General features: G+C 41.8%; 3 protein-coding genes and 1 pseudogene across 4 annotated transcripts in view; all 4 read right to left on the bottom strand.

Annotated features, from left to right (window-relative positions):
* The window catches only part of LOC311149905 (voltage-dependent L-type calcium channel subunit alpha-1D-like), a 29,194-nt pseudogene extending 20,992 nt beyond the window's left edge, over positions 1 to 8,202 (bottom strand). The window contains exons 1-3 of the transcript in view: positions 7,991 to 8,202; positions 6,469 to 6,574; positions 48 to 187 (exon numbers count right to left, since the gene is read on the bottom strand). The product of the transcript in view is annotated as a voltage-dependent L-type calcium channel subunit alpha-1D-like (transcript). The remainder of the gene's footprint in view (positions 1 to 47; positions 188 to 6,468; positions 6,575 to 7,990) is intronic.
* A 5,224-nt stretch (positions 8,203 to 13,426) lies between these two features.
* Positions 13,427 to 15,743, bottom strand: LOC311150230 (PRA1 family protein 2-like; the record flags this gene model as incomplete). The annotated part of the gene is made up of 3 exons (XM_084187603.1): positions 13,427 to 14,894; positions 15,051 to 15,268; positions 15,538 to 15,743. The coding sequence occupies 3 exons, from the start codon at positions 15,741 to 15,743 to the stop codon at positions 14,755 to 14,757; spliced, it is 564 nt and encodes a 187-aa protein (XP_084043729.1). The 3' UTR covers positions 13,427 to 14,754.
* Positions 15,744 to 15,867: 124 nt separating this feature from the next.
* On the bottom strand, positions 15,868 to 23,894 carry LOC311150231 (mitochondrial import inner membrane translocase subunit Tim17-B-like). Its single transcript, XM_084187604.1, has 5 exons — positions 23,779 to 23,894; positions 18,268 to 18,367; positions 18,109 to 18,172; positions 17,476 to 17,586; positions 15,868 to 17,177 (listed from the first exon to the last, which is right to left on the bottom strand). The coding sequence occupies exons 1-5, from the start codon at positions 23,826 to 23,828 to the stop codon at positions 17,122 to 17,124; spliced, it is 381 nt and encodes a 126-aa protein (XP_084043730.1). The 5' UTR covers positions 23,829 to 23,894; the 3' UTR covers positions 15,868 to 17,121.
* Positions 19,234 to 23,597, bottom strand: LOC311150228 (uncharacterized protein). The gene is made up of 11 exons (XM_084187600.1): positions 22,597 to 23,597; positions 22,209 to 22,279; positions 21,945 to 22,121; positions 21,793 to 21,854; positions 21,624 to 21,710; positions 21,495 to 21,536; positions 21,253 to 21,426; positions 21,138 to 21,173; positions 20,493 to 21,039; positions 20,102 to 20,213; positions 19,234 to 20,007 (listed from the first exon to the last, which is right to left on the bottom strand). The coding sequence occupies exons 1-8, from the start codon at positions 22,752 to 22,754 to the stop codon at positions 21,138 to 21,140; spliced, it is 807 nt and encodes a 268-aa protein (XP_084043726.1). The 5' UTR covers positions 22,755 to 23,597; the 3' UTR covers positions 19,234 to 20,007; positions 20,102 to 20,213; positions 20,493 to 21,039.
* Positions 23,895 to 23,929: the final 35 nt, after the last annotated feature.

The following is a 23,929-nucleotide window of genomic DNA, read 5'->3' as shown; positions in this document are numbered from 1 at the left end:
GAAAGGAGGGGGCAACAGAAGAGGAATGGAGACATGAGCTAGCGTACCCGACGACAACGATGACAAAATCAAGCAAATTCCAGCCACTGCGGATGTAGGCGCTAGGGTGCATGACCAAGCCATAAGCCAGGATCTTAGTGAAGGTTTCAATGGTGAAGATGACCAGGAAGACGTACTCTACTTGTTCCTGCACTCACAGAGAGGGAGAAGACAGCATGGTCAAATATACATACTTCCTAATTTGTCTGTTACTGTAATCAGTCAAGAGCAAAGACAACTGTTGGGAAAATGAGGTAAAGACATTTTACAAGATGTCTGTGGATGTTCATAATGCAGGGTTAATATCCGACTAATATCCAAATTCATATATTATATTTAGGGATGTAATGTTTCATGTTGATATATCTACTTCATGTGGGGTGGCAAGGAAGGCAGGCACTGTCACGTTGACGGTTTATACTGTACATGTATACTGTAGGTCTAAATTAGTGCACAGGAATAGGGAGCCATTTTGGAAGTAGCCATAGTCTGTCCTATAGGTAGTGATTACAGTAGCTTCAGCCCTGCTAACTTACTGCCTAAAACAGGTTTAATAAGCCAGTCACTAGAGCGCTAGTCAGTAACCCTTGGACTAATGCTTCTTAATGCTGCTAATCTCTGGCACCACAGTCGCTAGGCATCAGGCTGGAATAGGAATGCAGCCAAAACCTGGCTATAGCATCGTGGTCAAACAAGGTGATGTGACAGATTAGAAGGTCAATATACAGTACCTTAACTATGGAACGATAAACTGTAGTATAATGAATGAATGAAGACAGCGATTGCTTCATTCTATTCAACTCAGGACAGCTGAAGTCCCTGAAGTGAGGACCATTACCATATAAGTATTTATTAACACAATACTAAGAGGCATTGTATGTGTCCATGTACATACACTACATGACCAAAAGAATGTGGACACCTGCTCGTTGAACATCTCTCTCCAAAATCATGGGCATTAATATGGAGTTGGTCTCCCCTTTGCTGCTATAACAGCCTTCACTCTTCCAGAAAGGCTTTCCACTAGATGTTGGAACATTTCTGCGGGGACTTGCTTCCATTCAGCCATTACTGAGGTCGGGCACTGATGTTGGGCGATTAGGCCTGGCTCACAGTCGGCGTTCCAATTAATCCCCCAAAAAAGGTATAATGGGTTTGCACTCAAAACAATATTTTTGTTTGTCTGAATTTGCGGGTTTTACGCACCAGCCAAGCTTCTGGGAGAGCGTGATGGTTCTCTTTTGATGAGGCGTTCCAATTCATCCCAATGTGTTCGATGAGGTTGAGGTCAGGGCTCTGTGCAGGCCAGTCAAGTTGTTCCACACCGATCTCGACAAACCACTTCTGTATGGGCCTCGCTTTGTGTACGGCGGCATTGTCATGCTGAAATAGGAAAGGGCCTTCCCCAAACTGTTGCCACAAAGTTGGAAGCACAGAATTGTCTAGAATGTCATTGTATACTGTTGTGTTAAGATTTCCCTTCACTGGAACTAAGGGACCTAGCCCGAAACATGAAAAACAGCCCCAAACCATTATTCCTCCACCACCAAACTTTACAGTTGGCACTATGCATTCGGGCAGGTAGCGTTCGCCTGGCATCCGCCAAACCCAGATTTGTCAGTCGGACTGCCAGATGGTGAAGCATGATTCATCACTCCAGAGAACGCGTTTCCACTGCTCCAGATTCCAATGGCGGCGAGCTTTATACCACTCCAGCCGATGCTTGGCATTCTGCATGGTGATCTTAGGCTTGTGTGCAGCTGCTCTGCCATGGAAACCCATTTTATGAAGCTCCCGACGAACAGTTACAGTGAGGGAAAAAAGTATTTGATCCCCTGCTGATTTTGTACGTTTGCCCACTGACAAAGAAATGATCAATCTATAATTTTAATGGTAGGTGTATTTGAACAGTGAGAGACAGAATAACAACAACAAAAATCCAGAAAAACGCATGTCAAAAATGTTATAAATTGAATTGCATTTTAATGAGGGAAATAAGTATTTGACCCCCTCTCAATCAGAAAGATTTCTGGCTCCCAGGTGTCTTTTATACAGGTAACGAGCTGAGATTAGGAGCACACTCTTAAAGGGAGTGCTCCTAATCTCAGCTTGTTACCTGTATAAAAGACACCTGTCCACAGAAGCAATCAATCAGATTCCAAACTCTCCACCATGGCCAAGACCAAAGAGCTCTCCAAGGATGTCAGGGACAAGATTGTAGACCTACACAAGGCTGGAATGGGCTACAAGACCATCGCCAAGCAGCTTGGTGAGAAGGTGACAACAGTTGGTGTGATTAATCGCAAATGGAAGAAACACAAAAGAACTGTCAATCTCCCTCGGCCTGGGGCTCCATGCAAGATCTCACCTCGTGGAGTTGCAATGATCATGAGAACGGTGAGGAATCAGCCCAGAACTACACGGGAGGATCTTGTCAATGATCTCAAGGCAGCTGGGACCATAGTCACCAAGAAAACAATTGGTAACACACTACGCCGTGAAGGACTGAAATCCTGCAGCGCCCGCAAGGTCCCCCTGCTCAAGAAAGCACATATACAGGCCCGTCTGAAGTTTGCCAATGAACATCTGAATGATTCAGAGGAGAACTGGTTGAAAGTGTTGTGGTCAGATGAGACCAAAATCGAGCTCTTTGGCATCAACTCAACTCGCCGTGTTTGGAGGAGGAGGAATGCTGCCTATGACCCCAAGAACACCATCCCCACCGTCAAACATGGAGGTGGAAACATTATGCTTTGGGGGTGTTTTTCTGCTAAGGGGACAGGACAACTTCACCGCATCAAAGGGACGATGGACGGGGCCATGTACCGTCAAATCTTGGGTGAGAACCTCCTTCCCTCAGCCAGGGTATTGAAAATGGGTTGTGGATGGGTATTCCAGCATGACAATGACCCAAAACACACGGCCAAGGCAACAAAGGAGTGGCTCAAGAAGAAGCACATTAAGGTCCTGGAGTGGCCTAGCGAGTCTCCAGACCTTAATCCCATAGAAAATCTGTGGAGGGAGCTGAAGGTTCGAATTGCCAAACGTCAGCCTCGAAACCTTAATGACTTGGAGAAGATCTGCAACGAGGAGTGGGACAAAATCCCTCCTGAGATGTGTGCAAACCTGGTGGCCAACTACAAGAAACGTCTGACCTCTGTGATTGCCAACAAGGGTTTTGCCACCAAGTATGTTTTGCAGAGGGGTCAAATACTTATTTCCCTCATTAAAATGCAAATCAATTTATAACATTTTTGACATGCGTTTTTCTAGATTTTTGTTGTTGTTATTCTGTCTCTCACTGTTCAAATAAACCTACCATTAAAATTATAGACTGATAATGTCTTTGTCAGTGGGCAAACGTACAAAATCAGCAGGGGATCAAATAATTTTTTCCTTCACTGTATTGTGCTGCCGTTGCTTTCTAGAGGGAGTTTGGAACTCGGTAGTGAGAGTTGCAACGAGGACAGATGATTTTTATGTGCTACGCGCTTCAGCACTCGGCAGTCCCGTTCTGTGAGCTTGTGTGGCCTACCACTTTGCTGCTGAGTCGTTGTTGCTTCTAGACGTTTCCACTTCACAATAACACCACTTACAGTTGACCGGGGCAGCTCTAGCAGGGCAGAAATTTAACTAACTGACTTGTTGGAAAGGTGGCATCCTATGACGGTGCCACGTTGAAAGACACTGAGCTCTTCAGTGAGGCCATTCTACTGCCAATGTTTGTCTATGGAGATTGCATGGCTGTGTGCTCGATTTTATACACGTCAGCAATGGATGTGGCTGTAACAGCTGAATCCACTAATTTGACGGGGTATCCACATACTTTTGTATATATAGTGTATGTTATGTTTGAGTGTTAATGTGCTGTAAATCACTGTAAAGTTTTCATACTGGAATCACTATAGTAGAGAGGGGGGTATTACAGTGAAGCCTCAGACTTCAGCCTGAGTTCCCCTCCACAAGTCTAATCCAATAAAGGGATCCACGGCGGAGGGACATAAGTACAGTACTTACCAACCACTCTCCTGCCCCACAGCCAAGCAGATGGACGAGACAGACTCAGCATGATGAGGTAGTGTACTACCCCCCATCCCCACACTCCACTCCCATTCGAGGAATTCCCTCAAGGGTATTCTAATAAAATATCACTCTACTAAAAGATTACATTGTCTAAAAGATTACATTGTCCACCCCCATATCTCTACCTCTAAATTCCTTGCTTTATTCTGCTCATGTAGGCCTTTTTGTTTATTATGAGTGAGCTATAGTTGAAGTCGGAAGTTTACGTACACCTTAGCCAAATACATTTAAACTCAGTTTTTCACAATTCCTGACATTTAATCCTAGTAACAATTCCCTGTCTTAGGTCAGTTAGGATCACCACTTTATTTTAAGAATGTGAAATGTCAGAATAATAGTAGAGAGAATTATTTATTTCAGCTTTTATTTCCTTCATCACTTTCCCAGTGGGTCAGAAGTTTACATACACTCAACTAGTATTTGGTAGCATTGCCTTTAAATTGTTTAACTTGGGTCAAACGTTTTGGGTAGCCTTCCACAAGCTTCCCACAATAAGTTGGGTGAATTTTGGCCCATTCCTCCTGACAGAGCTGGTGTAACTGAGTCAGGTTTGTAGGCCTCCTTGCTCGCACACGCTTTTTCAGTTCTGCCCACAACATTTCTATAGGATTGAGGTCAGGGCTTTGTGATGGCCACTCCAATACCTTGACTTTGTTGTCCTTAAGCCATTTTGCCACAACTTTGGAAGTATGCTTGGGGTCATTGTCCATTTGGAAGACCCATTTGCGACCAAGCTTTAACTTCCTGACTGATGTCTTGAGATGTTGCTTCAATATACCCACATAATTTTCCTTCCTCATGATGTCATCTATTTTGTGAAGTGCACCAGTCCCTCCTGCAGAAAAGCACCCCCACAGCATGATGCTGCCACCCCCATGCTTCATGGTTGGGATGGTGTTCTTCGGCTTGCAAGCAAGCCCCTTTTTCCTCCAAACATAACGATGGTAATTATGGCCAAACAGTTCTATTTTTGTTTTATCAGACCAGAGGACATTTCTCCAAAAAGTACGATCTTTGTCCCCATGTGCAGTTGCAAACCGTAGTCTGGCTTTATTATGGCAGTTTTGGAGCAGTGGCTTCTTCCTTGCTGAGCGGCCTTTCAGGTTATGTCGATATAGGACTTGTTTTACTGTGGATATAGATACTTTTGTACCTGTTTCCTCCAGCATCTTCACAAGGTCCCTTGTTGTTGTTCTGGGATTGATTTGCACTTTTCGCACCAAAGTACGTTCATCTCTAGGAGACAGAACGCGTCTCCTTCCTGAGCGGTATGACGGCTGCGTGGTCCCATGGTGTTTATACTTGCGTACTATTGTTTGTACAGATGAACGTGGTACCTTCAGGCATTTGGAAATTGCTCCCAAGGATGAACCAGACTTTTTTTTTTGAGGTCTTGACTGATTTCTTTTGATTTTCCCATGATGTCAAGCAAAGAGGCACTGAGTTTGAAGGTAGGCCTTGAAATACATCCACAGGTACACCTCCAATGGACTCAAATGATGTCAATTAGCCTATCAGAAGCTTCTAAAGCCATGACATCATTTTCTGGAATTTTTCAAGCTGTTTAAAGGCACAGTCAACTTAGTGTATGTAAACTTCTGACCCACTGGAATTGTGGTACAGTGCATTATAAGTGAAATAATCTGTCTGTAAACAATTGTTGGAAAAATTACTTGTGTCATGCACAAAGTAGATGTCCTAACCGACTTGCCAAAACTATAGTTGGTTAACAAGACATTTGTGAAGTGGTTGAAAAACGAGTTTTAATGACTCCAACCTAAGTATATGTAAACTTCCGACTTCAACTGGATAACCAGTGACTATGAGAGCAGAGACATATATAGACTATTTGGAATTGTAATCTATAACAGATCACAGATCAGGTTCGAGGGGCTTGACGTGGTGATGGAGTCAGACCCCCAACTTTTCCTCTTTAACACTATTATGGTTTAGGATTACACCCCTAACTTCTCTGAAACTGTTGTAATCTACCTGTTTTCCATAGTATTTTGATACATCCTTTGATATGCTACATCTCACGACGAGGCTTCCAGGTTTTTCTGATCGCCTTTCGTCAATTGATTCAATTGACATGGGTTCAAATATATTTGAAATTGTTCAAATACTTTGAGCATTTGCTTGAGTCCCAGATGGGTTTTGCACTTTAAGGAGCATTCCACTGATTCAATTGCGCCAAGCAAGCTAAATTAAGCAGATTTCAAATATCTCTATTTTAACCCAGGTTTGGTCCTTATATAGCACTCCCAAAATAACCCTCTCTTCAGCCTCTATGATCTCCCTGACTGACACCTCAGCCTCTGTATCAGCCGCCTTGCACCAACTCACCAAGTTGTGGTTGGTGGAATTGGAGTCCTCCTCTGGGAAGGGTTTAGATACACCCAGGGCCACACAGTTGGCAAAGATAGCAAGTAGAATGAAAATATCAAAAGGTCTGCAGGACCACAGTTAAGGGTAAACACTAAACACCACATTGAATGCATCATTGATTTACAGTTTTTCTCAATCGCGTACAAGCAATTTTTGGATCTGTGTTGAAACGTATCTACAGCAGAACAGCAATGATCAAATGTTCAAATACATTTACAGAACTTCTGATCATTTTCTTGCCTTAGTACCTGACATGCATATCTTAGCCCACTTTTTGCCAAACTTTAAATACAAATGTCATCAGTGAATACAACATTCAGTGTTAAGTGTTTTGTTCACAGACTATAACACATTGGCAGTGTGGACATGCAGAGATGCAGCAAATGAAGTTGGGTTACTTCTAAGTAACTTTGGGTTACTCCTAAGTCCTCATTTCCAACATTTTGACCTTCCATTATAGTAGGGCCGGGACGATATCAGTATCGCAATATTTTTTCCGTGGCAAAAATGAAACCACAAAGCAGCTCTCACTCTTTGGTCCTTTACAAACCTGCTGTATGTAAAATAGTGTGTACTATAGCTTTAAAATAAATAAATGTGATTCTGAATGACAACATAATGATATTTGTTTCCAACATTAGGGCTGTTTTCCTAAAGAAGATAAATCCACTTCGTGTTTTGTTTCCTTGCCACGACACTAATGAGTATCGCGATACTGGTATCATCCCAGGCCTACATTATAGAGCTTTGTTTTGGTGATGATTGAGGCCTATACATTCATATCAGTTGTGTTCCTCTATTGTAATCACCTTTCCTTATTTCTATTTTGTTTTTCTGTGCGCCAATGTAAAGTCTACAAAACTATGAGTAAACCAGCCTATGAATTGAATACACGGAATTGGATTTTGATGATACCAATGAATGAATCCTGAAAACAATGTGCTTATTTTAATTTAAATTTTTTAGAAGGAATAATATTTGATTTGATGTGTATGAAATTGTTTTATAAAATATGCATAAAAGGAGAGTAATTGCCCATAATACTGCACCATTGGATAGTTGTACTTCCAATGTTGATCATCTTGATTTACTGACTGCAAAGAAAATGTATTGATCAACTGGATTTTTTTAAAGACAGACTAACTTTCTGTTATGGTTGCGTTATTCTTTTTACAGGCAGTTGTGCTCTTTTGATAAATATATTTGGAATAATTTTGGTGGTATAATATAGTTATGATGAATGTATTTATGTTTTGAGAAGACCACTGCATTTTGAAAATGCATTTACTGTTTTGCGAAAGGCCACAGAGGTCTGTGTCTCGTGGACTCTGTTTTGAAAATCTACACAATTTTGTTTTAAAAAATGCTTGTATGTGATTGAGAACTTTAATAGGGTCTCTCAACACTGTAGGGGGTTTAAATGTTCTCTCACACACACATGCACACACACACACACACACACACACACACACAGAGGTACATCATCATTGAAGGATATTTCCATTCAACAAGGGCTAAGGCAGCCATGCGGATGGGGTTACTGAGGGTGAGGCAGCAGAGGGCTCGGGGAGCTCGGAGAGCAGATTTGTTGGCTTGTATCTGCTTCTTCTGTCCTCCACCCCTCTTCTTGCCAGAGGCAGCAGAGCCGAGGGTGTCGGACTTGTCTCCGGCAACCGAGCCAGCCAAGGAGACGCCATCCTCTGCAGGAGACAGAGAGAAGATTGTCACCATTCATTTACCAATTTCATTATCTAGGTTATTTCTATGTAGTTACTATGCACTACTGTGTGTATACAATGTTGTGTACAATTTATTTTCACTTTGTTTTTCAGTCTTTAATATCTATCAAGTGACCTACACTTCAATATTGTGTAAATTACTCAAAAACTGGCCAATATTCATCTACAGTAATGACACAAGAGTAAGTAAGTAGCCTTGCACAAGCCGGAACGGCTCATAGGAGCAGGAGCCTATTTCCTGTTTCTGTAGCGTGAGGCAGCTTCATGTACAAGTACACCCCCTGGACAGGACGCTAGTCTATCGCAGGGACTTACCCCCAATCTATCTCCTTAATGCTGAGTGCCAAGCAGAGACGCATTGGGTCCCATTTTTACAGTCTTTGGTATGACCCAGCCGAAGATCGAATTCCAAATCTTCCGATCTGAGAGCGGACACTCTAACCACAAGGCTACTGAGATGGCTAATGAAACAACAGTATTATGATCATATTGGATAAGATTATTGACATGTGGCCAGGGGTTAGACAGGTATTGGTTTCAGCCTGGATTTGATTGGACTACCTACAAGATACAGTAATGTATGATAGGCCTACAGAGTATATTAACGGTATGATAGGCCTACAGGGTACATTAAGGTGTGATAGGCCTATAGGGTACATTAAGGTGTGATAGGCCTACAGGGTACATTAAGGTATGATAGGCCTACAGGGAACATTAAGGTGTGATAGGCCTACAGGGTACATTAAGGTATGATAGGCCTACAGGGAACATTAAGGTGTGATAGGCCTACAGGGTACATTAAGGTATGCTAGGCCTATATGGTACATTAAGGTGTGATAGGCCTATATGGTACATTAAGGTGTGATAGGCCTATATGGTACATTAAGGTGTGATAGGCCTATAGGGTACATTAAGGTATGATAGGCCTACAGGGTACATTAAGGTATGCTAGGCCTATATGGTACATTAAGGTGTGATAGGCCTACAGGGAACATTACTGTGTGATAGGCCTACAGGGTACATTAAGGTGTGATAGGCCTATAGGGTACATTAAGGTGTGATAGACCTACATGGTACAGTAAGGTATGATAGGCCTACATGGTACAGTAAGGTACCATATTGAGTAGAACAGCTGTGACCCAGTTCTTTAGTTGGACACCTGTTGATAAAAGGGCTGTTTGACAATATGCCCGCCCCACTGCCCCCAGCCATAAGTGTTGGCTATTATTCCTTATTGTGTTTCGTGATAATGGTACTGTATATAGGCCTAATGGTTTTAAATTGGATAATGACACAAATCTGACAAGAGTTGTTTTTGAAAGTGACTAGGACTAACAGTTTATATTGTAGGAGATCCTTGAGTTACAGCTGCTGTTCAATATTATTTTAATAAATTATATTACAAACATTATGCCCATTGATTCCTGAAGGATATTAAAAGCCTTATGAGTCATACCCTATTATAACCCAAAAGCTGAGGTTGTATTACATCATTGTTTATGTTGTTTTTGCATTGTCATTTGTAAACAAACAAAGTAAAGGTTCAAGATACGTTTAGAATTACAGTATCATGACAATCTCATGGACTTTCAGTCATTGCATGCGCAGCAATGAATTTATACTTTCTCAGCTGCCCCTTACTCCATTTACAAAACAAAGTCACAGGGTCAGCCTTTTACAATTACAGATTGGGAGCAACCAAAACGACGTTTTGCATGGCCTATATTTTACCTTTTCCTGCCATGTCGCAGCTCAAAACCACGATATGCCTTCAGCTTCAGGGAAAGAGCCACCATCAAATAGTTTTGTAAGTTGCAGAGTTTGACTGACAACCAATGTTAAAATTGGCTGTGCATCGCGTATTGACACTTGTTAAAAAAATAAATAAATAAAATGTTATAGAGAGCAAGCCATTTCATAATCCGTGTCAGTGCTCCACACCGGTAATTGGTCCATCCTTGTCGTACTATTTCTACAGCAAATTACTCATTAAATCTGATATTCTTATTTATTGGTCCAATGCAGCAGCTTTTTCTTTACCATGTAAGCCCAGATAAAAATGGAAAATAATCATAATAAACTCGTCCCAACACACTCCGCAGGTTGCTAACGATCGGCTGTGGTCAGTCTTGAATTCAGGATTAGAGTAATTGAGCCGTTTAAAGGGATGACCGTGAAATCTTTTAAAGGGAGGGCAGAGGGAACGTAGAGAAACTTCTGGTCAGTGTGGTCCATGGATATGATTAATAAAATTCTACTACTAGACCAGCTTGCGCCAAGTCCTTTTGGACGCATTTTCAGCACCATGGACAGCAATCGATCAGTCAAGGACAGACGAACAAGTTGTGCAGGAAGAGTTGCTGCATTTTACATTACATTTTAGTCATTTAGCAGACGCTCTTATACAGAGCGACTTACAGTTAGTGAGTGCATACATAATTTTATTTTTTCATACTGTCCCCCCGTGGGAATCGAACCCACAACCCTGGCGTTGCAAACACCGTGCTCTACCAACTGAGCTACATCCCTGCAGTGCACACCTTGTGGGGTTTACTTTTCTCGTAAATGCCCACTAAGCATTTACCGACGGTGACGTCTATTGGACGTATTTTTTAGGTCCTGTCCGGACCAGCCATATTATTTATTATTTATTTTTTGCTGCAGTCTGGACCGGCCTTGATTTCAATATCCAAGGATCTAGATTTTTGGTCCGGTCTGGACCAAATCTGTACCAATCAAAGACGTCTATGTTTGGTTCCGATTTTGTCCTGGTCTGGACTTGATTTCAATGTCCGGCCTATATTTGGCCCAATTATAGATGCCTATAATTGGTTCAGATTTGGTCCGGTCTGGCCTTGATTTGGCCCAAACATAGATGTCTATAATTGGCTCAGATTTGGTCTGGGCCGGACTGGACTAAATCTGAACCAATCATAGACATATATGTTTCACAAGTTTGAATGGCACAGTACAGCACAATAAGATTGTCTGCTGAATTACCAAAATGTAAATGCTTTTTTTTTTACACTTGCCAAGCATGCTGGGTATTATTCTAATGAGCTCCGCACACCTAAACAAGTACACATTTGGTCGGAATGGACCAGATCCAAATCTGAACAAACATAGACTTTTAGGCTATGTTTCACACGTTTGAACATCACAGTACAGTACGGCACAATTTAGTCCAGTAGAGCACAGCAGAGGACAGTACATTACAGTAAAGTACACACACAGTACAGTAAAGAAAAGAAGAGTATAGTACAGTACTGTACAGTACAGTACAGTAGAGCACAGTAGAGCACAGTAAAGTAAAGAAAACTATAGTGTACTGTATTGTACCCTACTTTAATCTAATGTACTCTATTCTACTGAACTAAATTGTACTGTACTCTACTCTACTGAATTAAACACTATTGTACTGTACTGTACTCTACTGAATTAAACTATACTGCACTCTACTGAATTCAACGCTACTCTACTGTAATGTAATGTACCATACATTTACATTTTAGTAATTTAGCAGACGCTCTTATCCAGAGCGACTTACAGTTAGTGAATGCATACATATTTTATTTTTATTTATATTTTTATTTATTTTTATACTGGCCCCCCGTGGGAAACGAACCCACATCCCTGCCGGCCAAAAATCTGTCGATGTGCCCTTGAGCAAGGCACTTAACCCTAATTGCTCCTGTAAGTCGCTCTGGATAAGAGCTTCTGCTAAATGACAAAAACAAACAAACAAACAAAAAATTGTGTGATGTTCAAATGTGTGAAACATAGCCTAGAAGTCTATGATTGTTCAGATTTGGATCTGGTCCATTCCGACCAAATGTGTACTTCAAATGTGTGAAACATAGCCTAGAAGTCTATGATTGTTCAGATTTGGATCTGTACTTGTTTAGGTGGGCAGAGTTCATTAGAATAATACCCAGCATGCTTTGCAAGTGTTTATTATTTATTTATTTTTTACATTTTGGTCATTCAGCAGACACTCTTATCCAGTGCGACTTACAGTCAGTGCATTCAACTAAGGTAGATAAACAACAGAATACAGTATCAGTCATAAACCAGGTTTCCATCCAACTTATTTATGCAAGTAAAGTACATTTAGGATAAAAAATGTCAAGACAGGCCTGATGGAAGCAGCTAATTTGTCGGTAAACTTTCCAAATATCAACAAAACTAAATACATTAGAAAAGATGGGATCTTTTTGTGTTGGTAAAATTAATTATGCGAGAAATAAAAAACACTTTTATGCGCAAATATTGATATAATAACCATCATATCGAAGTAAACTGGGACTCACGCGATGACATGTTGTGTGGTCCTCCCACTATGACTTGGGAAAGCATGCAGTTTATTAGGCTACAGATTAAATACATTATGATGAACTTCACAGGGTTTTGAAAGTGCAAGGTGATGAGTTTGATGCTCCTTTCCAATAAAAATCGAGGGTCTTATTCTGGTGACATGATGATCCATGCTTGGCTGCCATTTGACAAATCAAAATAATCTCGCTCTTTTGTCCATAATAATGTCATCATGTAGGCTATACCAGCATGTATCGCGAGCTGGTGGCTAGTGGCTAGTGTCACGCCTACTCCTGCTCCCTCCCACTGGCGCTCGACGTCACCGGTCTACTATTCTGTAGGTTTACTACTTTGAACATCATCGCTGCCGGTTCTAAAGCATTTGACAAAATCTAACATTGTGCATGTGACAGATGGGTGCATTATTATTGTGATATAATGCTTACTTCATTGAGAATGTAAGTGCAGATTAAATTTGAACATAGAAGCAATGATAAGGGCTGTGGTCCTCTCTAGCTCAGCTGGTAGAGCACGGCGCTTGTAACGCAAAGGTAGTGGGTTCAATCCCCGGGACCACCCCATACACAAAAATGTATGCACGCATGACTGTAAGTCGCTTTGGATAAAAGCGTCTGCTAAATGGCATATTATTATTATTTAAAAAATATGTATTTTCAACGTCTATAAATGACGTCTTTTCAACGTTCGGAAAATTCGTATTTTTTACTTCCGTAAAATGCATATTTTCACCATTAATTCAGCACCTAAAATGCACCTGAAGTCAACGTCTGGGAAAATACGTCTAAAAACAACTTTTCAATGTCATTTTGATTACTGGGTGGGGTCTGGTATACAATGTACAGTATCTTATGTGCAAGTTTAATGCAGAAGCATTTTCTTTACATTCATTTGTATATAATTAATCATTATTAACATTAGCATGCTGCACAGAATATTTGTGTCGTCCCCCCACCCCCGTGCTGACCTCTGCTGGTGCATGTTTTCAGTTGTTATTGTTCGACCAGGCAGGATGCATCTATTCTTCGACTTTGATCATCAAATCTAATCATTTATAACAGGCTGATTGCAGAATAACATAATGACAAGATATTGCAGATGTAAGGCATATTATTTAGTAAATGAAGTGTAAATATATTTTGACAGCATTGGAGAAAAAAAATCCATAGAAGGCGATGATCAAAGAAATACACAATATTCTCAATTGAATACAATTTTACACAATGAAGGCAGACTGACATTAATGTTATTGGCACCAAATAATGCTTGGACAGAGAGGCATAAATAATCCTGGTAAACATTATTGGAATAATGGCATCATAGAAATACATTTCATTATATTTCTATGCAAAGTGTAGAGTTGTTCCACAGTTGCCCTTCTATCCCAAAAACACATTTAAACTTTCAACTGCATTAAATTGCCAAACCCAACAACAATAGAGGATGGACAATAACACAAAAAGCAGTGTGGTCAGGAGTTACAGAGTAGTGGCTCATCAAACACATTTAGGTTTCTATGTATGCACTCACTAACTGTAAGTCGCTCTGGATAAGAGCGTCTGCTAAATGACTAAAATGTCAAATGTAAAAATGTATGTAAAATAAATGTTGTAACCATAACACTGCCGTTAAATTACATTTTAAAAACAATCTTATGGTAGCACTCACCACATCCAATGTCTGTTAGGAGGCCACATTTACTTCTCAGTGCAGTTTTTCAGCTAACATAATGTATTTTTTAATTTCTGAGGATACAATGTAAACTCTATATTAGGAGCTTGTCATGGTGTGCAAAATGACTTTAGGGTCATTTGTTAGTGTGTGCATTACATAGGCCTAATTGATTCCACAGGATTTGCAATCTGTTACACCATTTTCGTGACACTGCGATATCATAACAATCACCATTGCTTTACTTCCCTCCTCTCTTCCTCTACTTTTCTTGCACTCTCAGTCTGAGAGGCCTTATTCCATTTAGGTCTCTAGCCCCTACCCCTGTGATTACATATCTGGGCAGGACAGGATATGTGAAGGAACTTAGCTTAACTTATCGTCATCACCATATTGCTAACATTTATCCATTCCTTTCAGATCTGGGCATACCAAAGGAGCAAGAGGCAAGAGACTGAAATAGAACAGGGCACGTCTCCTTTTTTCCTCCTCTCCTCCCCCTCTAAGATCCAGCTTCCTGTTCCTGTCCTAGTGACTCCAGTAGGAGCCCCATAGGTGTTCTCTTCAGACCAATGCTCTCCAGCTTGTTCTCCAACTTGTTCTTGAGGCTCCGCAGTCTAACAGAGGCGTGGATCAATACCACTGTAATAGCAATAGAGGGAAAGAGAAAATAGAGGTCAGGGGCATAACAAAGGGAGAGGGAGAGAGAGTATTGTTATAAGTTATAAACAGAAGATTGATATGTTTACATTGAGGCAACAAGAATGGGGAGAGGTGAAAGAGAGAATAGATACTAACATAAGATGGGGAAGGCTATGCCGAACAGGAAGACGGCCACTCCCCCAAGCACTGTGAGGAAGAGGTAGCTGGCCCCCAGGATGGCACCCAGGGCCAGGGATGGGTGGTTCCGGCGGAACCGTCTGATGGGGGCCTGGTTCTCTGCTGCCCACACAAACCCCATGAATATCAATGTCACAACTGTGGCTCCCAGGAAGAGGTTGAAGGGCTTGAAATACCTGTCAGACCAGGAGGGATAGAGAAATGGCTGATGTTAGTTGACTTTTCTCTACAGCTTATAACTCATTGTGTCCCATTGGGCCATGAATCCAATAAAATGATTAATCAGTCGATTATCATAGCCAATGGCTCGCTAGCTAATATATTATTATGGACCATGGACCCATATCCACAGAATTTGTGATGACTCGCACTACAATACAATTCAAAAGCAGCTAACAAAAGCAGCTGTGCTTGCATGCAGAAAACGACCACGTCAGAAACGTACCCTACTATTCCCAGGATTGTCAAAAACGAAACGAAATAGTTGGACTGGTAATACAGCAAGTTGTTTATGATCCGATTGTTCCATCTCTCCAGATTACGAATATCTGGCACAGCGAACCGAGCCGAGCCCAAAACAAAATCATCCAAGGTTCGGATAGGTGGCGGCTGCACGTCCATTTTTTCCATGTTCAATCTAACAGACCACATCTCCCATAATTCCAAGCGGGGTAGGGGGCGTGTTCGGTTACGGACTTGTTTAAAATAATCAACTGCCCGCATGTGGTGCGTACTTGATTGCATCAGAGGGGATTAATAATTTCAGCAAGCCATACAGAATCAACAATTTAATTATTTTTCCAGTCAATTACACTGTTAACACTTTTATTTTATTAAAACCAACAACTATGGTACAGCATTCTATACATTACATGTCACATGTTTTGAATGACAAAAAATATCAAATTGTGTCACAAAACCATCTCCACCTCATCTTTTTGTTAACATAATACCAAATAAAGAGATGGAGTACGAAAGTGCTCTGGTTCATCGAAGTGGATAGACCTTATAGTGCTCAGGTGATGGGAATGCACGGCATAGTAGCAATAAAGGAGCGGAACAAACAGCAGAACAAAAAACAGTGGAAGCAGAACACATGAGCTCTGAATGTATTTGGAAATGGCTTTCCATTCCAGCCTTCTGAGTTTGTAAATGGAATCAAAAGATTGGTGTGTTTGTGATGTGGCATTGAATCCCTACCGAGTGGCGCAGCGGTCTAAGGCACTGCAAAGGCACTGCATCTCAGTGCTTGAGCCGTCACTACAGACCCCCTGGTTCGATTCCAGGCTGTATCACAACCGGCCGTGATTGGGAGTCCCATAGGGCGGCGCACAATTGGCCCAGCGTCGTCCGGGTTTGGCCGGCATCATTGTAAATAAGAATTCTTAACTGACTTGCCTAGTTAAAAAAAAAAAAAAACTCACGATTATGAAAGCTGCCATGAGGAGAGGAAATTGAATGATAGTGCAGTTCTCCTTCCTCAGTGCATTACATTTTACAAGCAAAATCAATTACATCAGTTTTGAACAGCATTGATTTTGTCACACCTGACACTAACTTCTGGTAAGATTGATAGACCTTCTAATCATAAATACTGTCATTACATACTCACACATACCTGTATTAATGCCTATTCATGTTTAGCTACCCATTCTATTTCTGTAAATGCGGTTATACAGCACCAAAAGTCTTCGTCACCACAAAATTATGGGTTTGTGCATAAATTAATCTGATAAATGTGGGTATCATTCAGGACCAGTCAGAAGGAACACTGGTGTACCGGTATACACAAACATATTCATAAATAAATAACTAAATTAACCTGTAATCTACCCCTGAGGAATAATAATAAAGTGCATCTACGTTCTTATGACCATTGAGAGGATGGGGGCTGGTTTAGGGTGAGGTTGCTTACACCTGTGGGGTCAGGTTTCAGAGCACCCCTCTCCTCTCTAGTCTGAGATTGTCACAGTATGCATGGCTGTAGCTAGGCCCAGTAGCTCCATGGAACCTACTGGAACCCAGTCTGCTATTGGCTGGCATCCATAGGAGGAAGCTGGCTGGGGTCATCCACAAAGGGACTCGCTGGATAGGAGAAAGAAGCATAAAAAACAGATCTGTCATTTCTACTGTGGTAGTTACTGCTGTGTGGTGGTTTTCAGATTAATACAACTAGGGTTGTGACATTCATTCAATTCCCATCAAAATGTACATTTAGAGATAAGGTCCAGTTATCAGTAACAGGAAAATGATGTGTACCCCTTCACCTAATGTCACAGTGTATAAGCCTGACCTGACTGCACTGCTTGATTTGACTGCATACAGAGTTCAGTCAAATCAGGCTTCTACAACGGTTCCAGGGCCGTCTCTAAACATTACTTACGGTTCTGAAACTGCTGTGCGGTGTATCTGGTGAGAAGGATCCCAAAGCCCTCGATCAAGGCCAGCAGGATGCCCCCCATCATGGCTGACCCCACCATAGCCAAGGGCCCACCTGAGGAGAGCACAAAGCCAACAGTCAAGCCCTTGAGCTAATCTGACTTTGTTGGGTGGGTGGGGCAAGATGGTCAGGCAGGGGGTGGGGATGGCCTCAGATCAGAGGGTCTTGAAAAAAAGATGAAATATACTAAATCTGTTACATCTAGAATTAATGTTTGCCCCCAACACTAACTGCGTGCAGCTAGGACTGCCCCAGTCATTGCCCCACTAGTTAAAGAGTTCCAGGGGTCCTCTTTCCCTCGAATAGGGACCAGACCACAGTCGATTGTAGAGAAGAGTCCACCCCACACAGCAAAGCTACCTGCAGGAACATCACACAAACTGTTAGTGATAAATAGGGCTGGCACAATTACCGTATAATGTGTAACCGACGGTTATGGATAAAGACCATAATGAAAATAAAATAACCGTCATAACCAGCTGACTGACGACGGGACGGCCGGCATTCGTGATGATGGATGGTGTTTGTACTTTGTGCTGTACAAGAAAGAACTACTGTAAAGACAGTGACTCTTACCGCCGATCTGTAGAGCTCTTAATCTCACAGCATTGGCGCTACCTTTTAGTCTGTGCCGAAAGCCCTGTGCAGAGATGGAGAATTTTTTTTTCAGATCACTGTTCTTATATTGATCTTAAAATATCTTTCATAAGCTAAGAGAGAGTCTTTCAAACTCACCACAGGAGCATTCCGAAAGCTCGTGATTGACTGGAACACCCCTCCGCCGATGGCCCCCATGGTGAACGCACCACCACAGTCATCTACTATTCTCCAGGGACTGAGAAGTGTGTGTAAAGGCCATGGGTAAATAAACCACAATACAGACATATTAAAGATAAACCACTTGCCTATCTATGCATAAATATGTGGGCCTATTACTGGTATATAAACAATTTACCTAATATACTGTAGCGACCTGGGGCCTGTTGCACAAAACTAGGATAAGGGATTAAGCCAGGATATCTTGGTGATCCTGGCTCAATTGATCCGTAATCCGGTTGCACTAAAGATGGATAGGGGGCAGGAGGATATGTTATGGTATAAATTACCATGGAGATTTATTCTGTGGAGCTAGCCTGCTCCAGACCAGGCTAAATTCCAGGATCTATTTAATCTCATCCCTAATGTCAGTCAGCAGTCACCACAAATGGAAACCAATAGTTATTTCACTGCTCACTATACATTGTTATCACATATAACTAGACCCACTGTCATTATTTAAACGTTTGTGATCATTAATTTCAATGATTTTGGATAAAAAATGATTTTTAGATGATGTTGCTATCATTAGATAATTTACAGTTTCCCATAGACTATAAGGCTATATATAAAATGATAGAATATTAGGGCCACAGAGGGGAAAAAAACACAAGTCATAATATTGTAACCAGTTGTTTTAAAGGAGGACAGTTGTTAAAATGACAGATGTGGGGCATTTCGTGAAATTGTACTTCAGTATGGTTTCATAAACAAAGACATGCTGATGTGCCAGAATATTAAGTATCACATTGTCATAAGTATCAAAACTGTAAAAACAATATGTAGCTTTTCTGCAGAAAGAACCAGCCTCATAAATTTATGACTTTATCCTTTTTCTTCAGTGTGGCCCTAGTACTCTGTCATATAAACAAATACACATTCCATATGAATATAAAAACACAATGTGTAACATTATGTTCCTTTATTGAATAAGGACAAAACAAAGCAGGTAAACCATCAGCTCCTTTCGAAACTGAAGTCACAGTGACTCTACAAGATGGAAAGCACAGAATCCAAGCATATTATACAAAATGATACATACACATTCAAAGGTCTGTATATAACACACCCTGCATGTCTGCACACTAAAATAAATGCAGGACAAATCCATACACATCAACTGAACAGACAAATGAATGGATGCAGTAGCCTCCCTGCAGCCTTGTATTACACACAGTATACCGCACAAACATCATAAGAGGCCAAATTCGTAAAAAAACAAACCCAAAAAAACCCAAATTCCTCTGCCACCGCAGGACATATTTAACCAAAATTGAAAGCACACATACTAACTAAAATAATTCAACACATATTGGTCCCTCAGCAGCCGACCACTGTCGTCATCAGGGAAGATTGCCGGATTGTCCCAGTCCATGGCTGGTGGCACTCTGGGGGCCCTCTCCTTCCTCAGGCAGGCCACATTGTGGAGGACAGCACAAGCCACAGTAATATCACATGCCCTAACAGGGCTGACCCTTAATTTGTGAAGGCAGTGAAAGCGTGCCTTCAGGAGGCCAAAGGTCATTTCAACTCTGGCCCTGGTCCTGGCATGGGCATGGTTGTAGGCCTGCTGTGCTTCCTGGGGGTCTGTGAAAGGTGTCAGGAGAAAAGGCTGGCAGCCATACCCCCTGTCTCCCAGCAACACACCAGAGAATTCACCTGTCAACACAAAATCTCATCATTACTACCTCATAAACACAGTGATATTCTTGACACAGCCATGATGGTTATAAATAGGGGTTGTGTGGCTTACCTTGTGATAGGCACTGATAGATTTCAGAGGCCCGAAAGATTCTGGAGTCATGGACTGAGCCAGGCCATTTTGCCACAACATTGCTGATCACACAGTCAGCATTGCAGACCATCTGAAATCATAAGATGAGGAATATTACACCAATCAATGCACATCACTGGCAATGCAGTGTTCGTCAATGGACAATATCAAAAAGTTATGTTCACCTGAACATTAATGCTGTGAAAGGATTTCCTATTCACAAAATCGGCCTCATGGGCACCTGAGGGGGCTTTTATCCTTATGTGTGTGCAGTCCACTGCACCAATGACATTGGGGAAACCTGTCACACAAAGTAATGAGTATCCTACTATGTGTTAACAGTTGTCCTGTAATTTGTAGATCCTCTTACCTGCAATCCTATAGAACTCCTCTTTGATGTCACAGAGTCTTCTGTGGCCAGGGAAGGAGATGAAGACATCTGCTAATGCTTTGATAGCCAGACACACACTCCTTATTGTGCGGCAAATTGTGGCCTTGTTCAGCATCCCCCACTGAGTACAGGAAGGCTCCACTAGCAAAAAAGCGCAAGGCCACACAAACCATTTGCTCCACACTCAGTGCATGGCTCCGTGCAGTGCGGTGCTTAATCCTGGGACCCAGTAGTCTGCATAGATACCTGATGCCATCTGCAGAAAACCTGTATCTTTCATATAGATGGTCATCAGGGAAGGCCAGTGGGTCCAACCGGTCCCTGAAGACCCTTTCTCGCCTGAAGGCTCTCCTCAGCACAAGTGCTTCTTCATCCACCACATCTCGCACGAATGGGCATGCCATTGTCAGAGCAGAAAGGAACACACAATTTTGGGCCTTCATATAGGCTAGTGGCCACACCTGGTGCTGGGGGGGTGGGCAAAAGAGGGCGATGCCTTATAACGATGACTTGGTTGTACTGATTGCTGGGAAAATAAAAAAAACCTTAGAAAGATGCCACCGTCCTGTGTGCTCACAATAAGAGCTCATATGTCATGGCTCACTTGACTTTACGAGAATATACCTAATTTTTATTTTGAGCTGTGTCATCTTCTTGGAGCTGGGGGAGGAAAGAAAAATAATGATTAATACATTTGTGTTACAGTTAGCATACAGTGTACATTGAAGGCATATCTCACCTCCCTCTCAAGTTTTTTTATTTCAAGGTCCAGTTTCCTAATTGTCCTCTTTTTTATTTCGGACTCCAGTGCAAGATTTTCCATCTTTTTCTTCTTGTACTGAATGTCTATGTCTGCCAGTTCTATTTGGCGCCGGAGGTGGTTGCCATACAACTTTCTGATAGCTTGTGAGCTCTGTGAACACAATACAATTAGCGCAGCTGGAATTTGGCAGGATGTGGTGTCCTTTTATTAATACGCACTATGTTGCCAGGCTGGTTTTCCCACTGTATAGCATCTGGGTCCTGTAAAAGAAATTAGATTTTTTGATTTTGATGAGGACTCCTCACCATTGTAGAGTAAATAGTACTTTCACAGTCTTAACATGATACCTCATGCCTTCTGGAATCCAGAGAGATGGTCTCCTCCTCATCATCGTCTCCATCATGTGATGTTGCTGCTGCACTGGGGCCTTCACCCTATCACATTTAATCGGATTCATATTGAAGCTAGTAGACAAGACATGCCAGGCCTACAGTATGCCTTTGATGGAGTACTCACTGGATCAGCATCGTCTGGTGCTTGTGCTGGTGGCTCTAACAGGAACACAGTGCTGCCAGACACTGCAAGGCAATAGGTAAACCAAAGTCAGACAGTCCAAATTGATTCAATATGAATGTGGTTGTATCCCATGTAGAGATGGAAGGACATACCTTGAATGAAGCGGGTGGCATCTTGGGAGGAACCTATGCTCGTCTCTTTCCCCCCAGGGATCCCCTCTAAGACGGGCCTGCCTTTATTTAGCTCCAAGGCCATGTCCTCTGCTGGGGTAAGGTCAGCCTTTGGTGACCCACCACCCGTGCCTTGTCTGTGGGTATTCTTTTTCACTGCTAAAACAGTACAGACAATGTGTGAGCAGGCACCTTCTGGGTACAATATATGCTTGTGCTTTGTTAAATATTAGTCAGGGACCATACCATTCTGCAGAATGTTCTTGTATTTGATTTTGACCTGCTGCCATGTCCGTTTTGGCCCGTTCATGTTTAATCTACACACACACACACACACACACACACACACACACACACACACACACACACACATTTAATGGAGTCACACTGCAAAAAATTACTTGGTATTTTTGTCTTGTTTTCAGTAAAAATATCAAAAAATTTATCATAGCTTTATACAGTGTGATGGAGTTACTTTACACAATTTCACTCATATCTGCAGTGCATTTCAATAAAAAATTTAACCGTTTCATAATTACAGTACAACTGCATTTTTGGAGATGTGAATTAAATATTTGAATTGTCATTGTGATGTTTCAGCGGAGCGGTGAGTGTGTAATTGTGCACTACTTACGCATTCAGGCGGTCTGCAATACTTTGCCACGCTTTTTCTCTTTGCTTTATCACTGTGGCGGTGTTGCCTTTCTTCTTAATTATATCTTTTACCTCCTCGTATGCCTCCATGAGGATTTGTGCTTCCGACGGGGAAAAGTACGCGGCTCTAGTTGCCATGGTAAATCAGTTAATCTGTGATCTGTGGCGGGGTCTATTTGAGTGAGCCGTGAGCGCGCACCTATCCAGGATTGGTTTCACCTGGTTTAATGAATCCGTGTCTGCTCATCCTGGCTTGGTCTTTGTGCAACCAATTAAGCCTGGATGCACATGTTTTGGCTTCATTGAGCTCAGCTGAGTCATTTATCCCGGATGTCTTAATTCTACTTTTGTGCAACAGGCCCCTGCTTGGACAGTTATGTGCATGTGTTCTGTTGTTGTGTGGTTATCAGGCCACGTGTATCAGTTTGCTCTGTGTTTGGCGGGATCCAGCATGCCAGTCCCCTTTGCTGTCTGCCAATCAAAGGAATGCCTGGAAATGTTTCAGTGCCAGGCATCCTTGTGGTTGGTGGAACAGCGAGAGGGCAAACAGTAGCCTGTGTGAGTTCTGGTTAATAAACCGTTCAATTTGAAAACTCGATCCTGTTTTGGACATTCTTTCATGTATGATCTATCGAGGTCATTACAATACTATAACTACCTACCAAATATACTACCTAATACTAGTTAATAGTAATATTAACTAGGATACGAATAATAAACCATTAACAAACCTTTTATAAAGATAATTTATAATGGCGAGTTTAAAGCAAGAACCAGTGTAAGCACCTGATTTGTCACATCCCTAACCAGCATAGCTAGCTAAATCTTCCACATCCTCAGACAATGTCTAGCGAGCTAGCTATGCCTAGCTAGTAGTAGCTATGTTACTCAACTTGTTTTGCAAGCTAGCTAACGTTAAGTTACTGCTAGCGGACTAAACTCCACTCCATGGTGAAGGAACTTCATCAGAAACTTCACCATGGAGTGGAGTTTAGTCTGCTAGTTAGCTAATTCAACCATCATTTGCGTAATGACTCGGGCATAAAAGGCATAATAACCATTATGGGGAAGCAGAAAAGTATGTTGGCTAAAGAGAGATAGCACCAACATTGACAACCGTCTACTTAATTGTCTGTCTGAAATGTACTTCACCAAGGCTCACGGGCATATTCCTCCATGTTTGTTGTTGCTGTCCGGGCTGTGACGACACATCTCTGAGACTAATGCCACGTTCGAACCAACTGGGAACTCGGAAATCTCTGACTTCAGACTTCAGCCGCTCAAAACATCTGGGAACTCGGGGAAAAAACGAG

This window comes from Coregonus lavaretus (assembly GCF_964263955.1).
Source record: "Coregonus lavaretus genome assembly, chromosome: 22".
NCBI classification, from domain to species: domain Eukaryota; kingdom Metazoa; phylum Chordata; class Actinopteri; order Salmoniformes; family Salmonidae; genus Coregonus; species Coregonus lavaretus.
The sequence above is the reverse complement of the archived record's forward strand: the minus strand, read 5'-3'. Positions and strand labels throughout refer to the sequence as shown.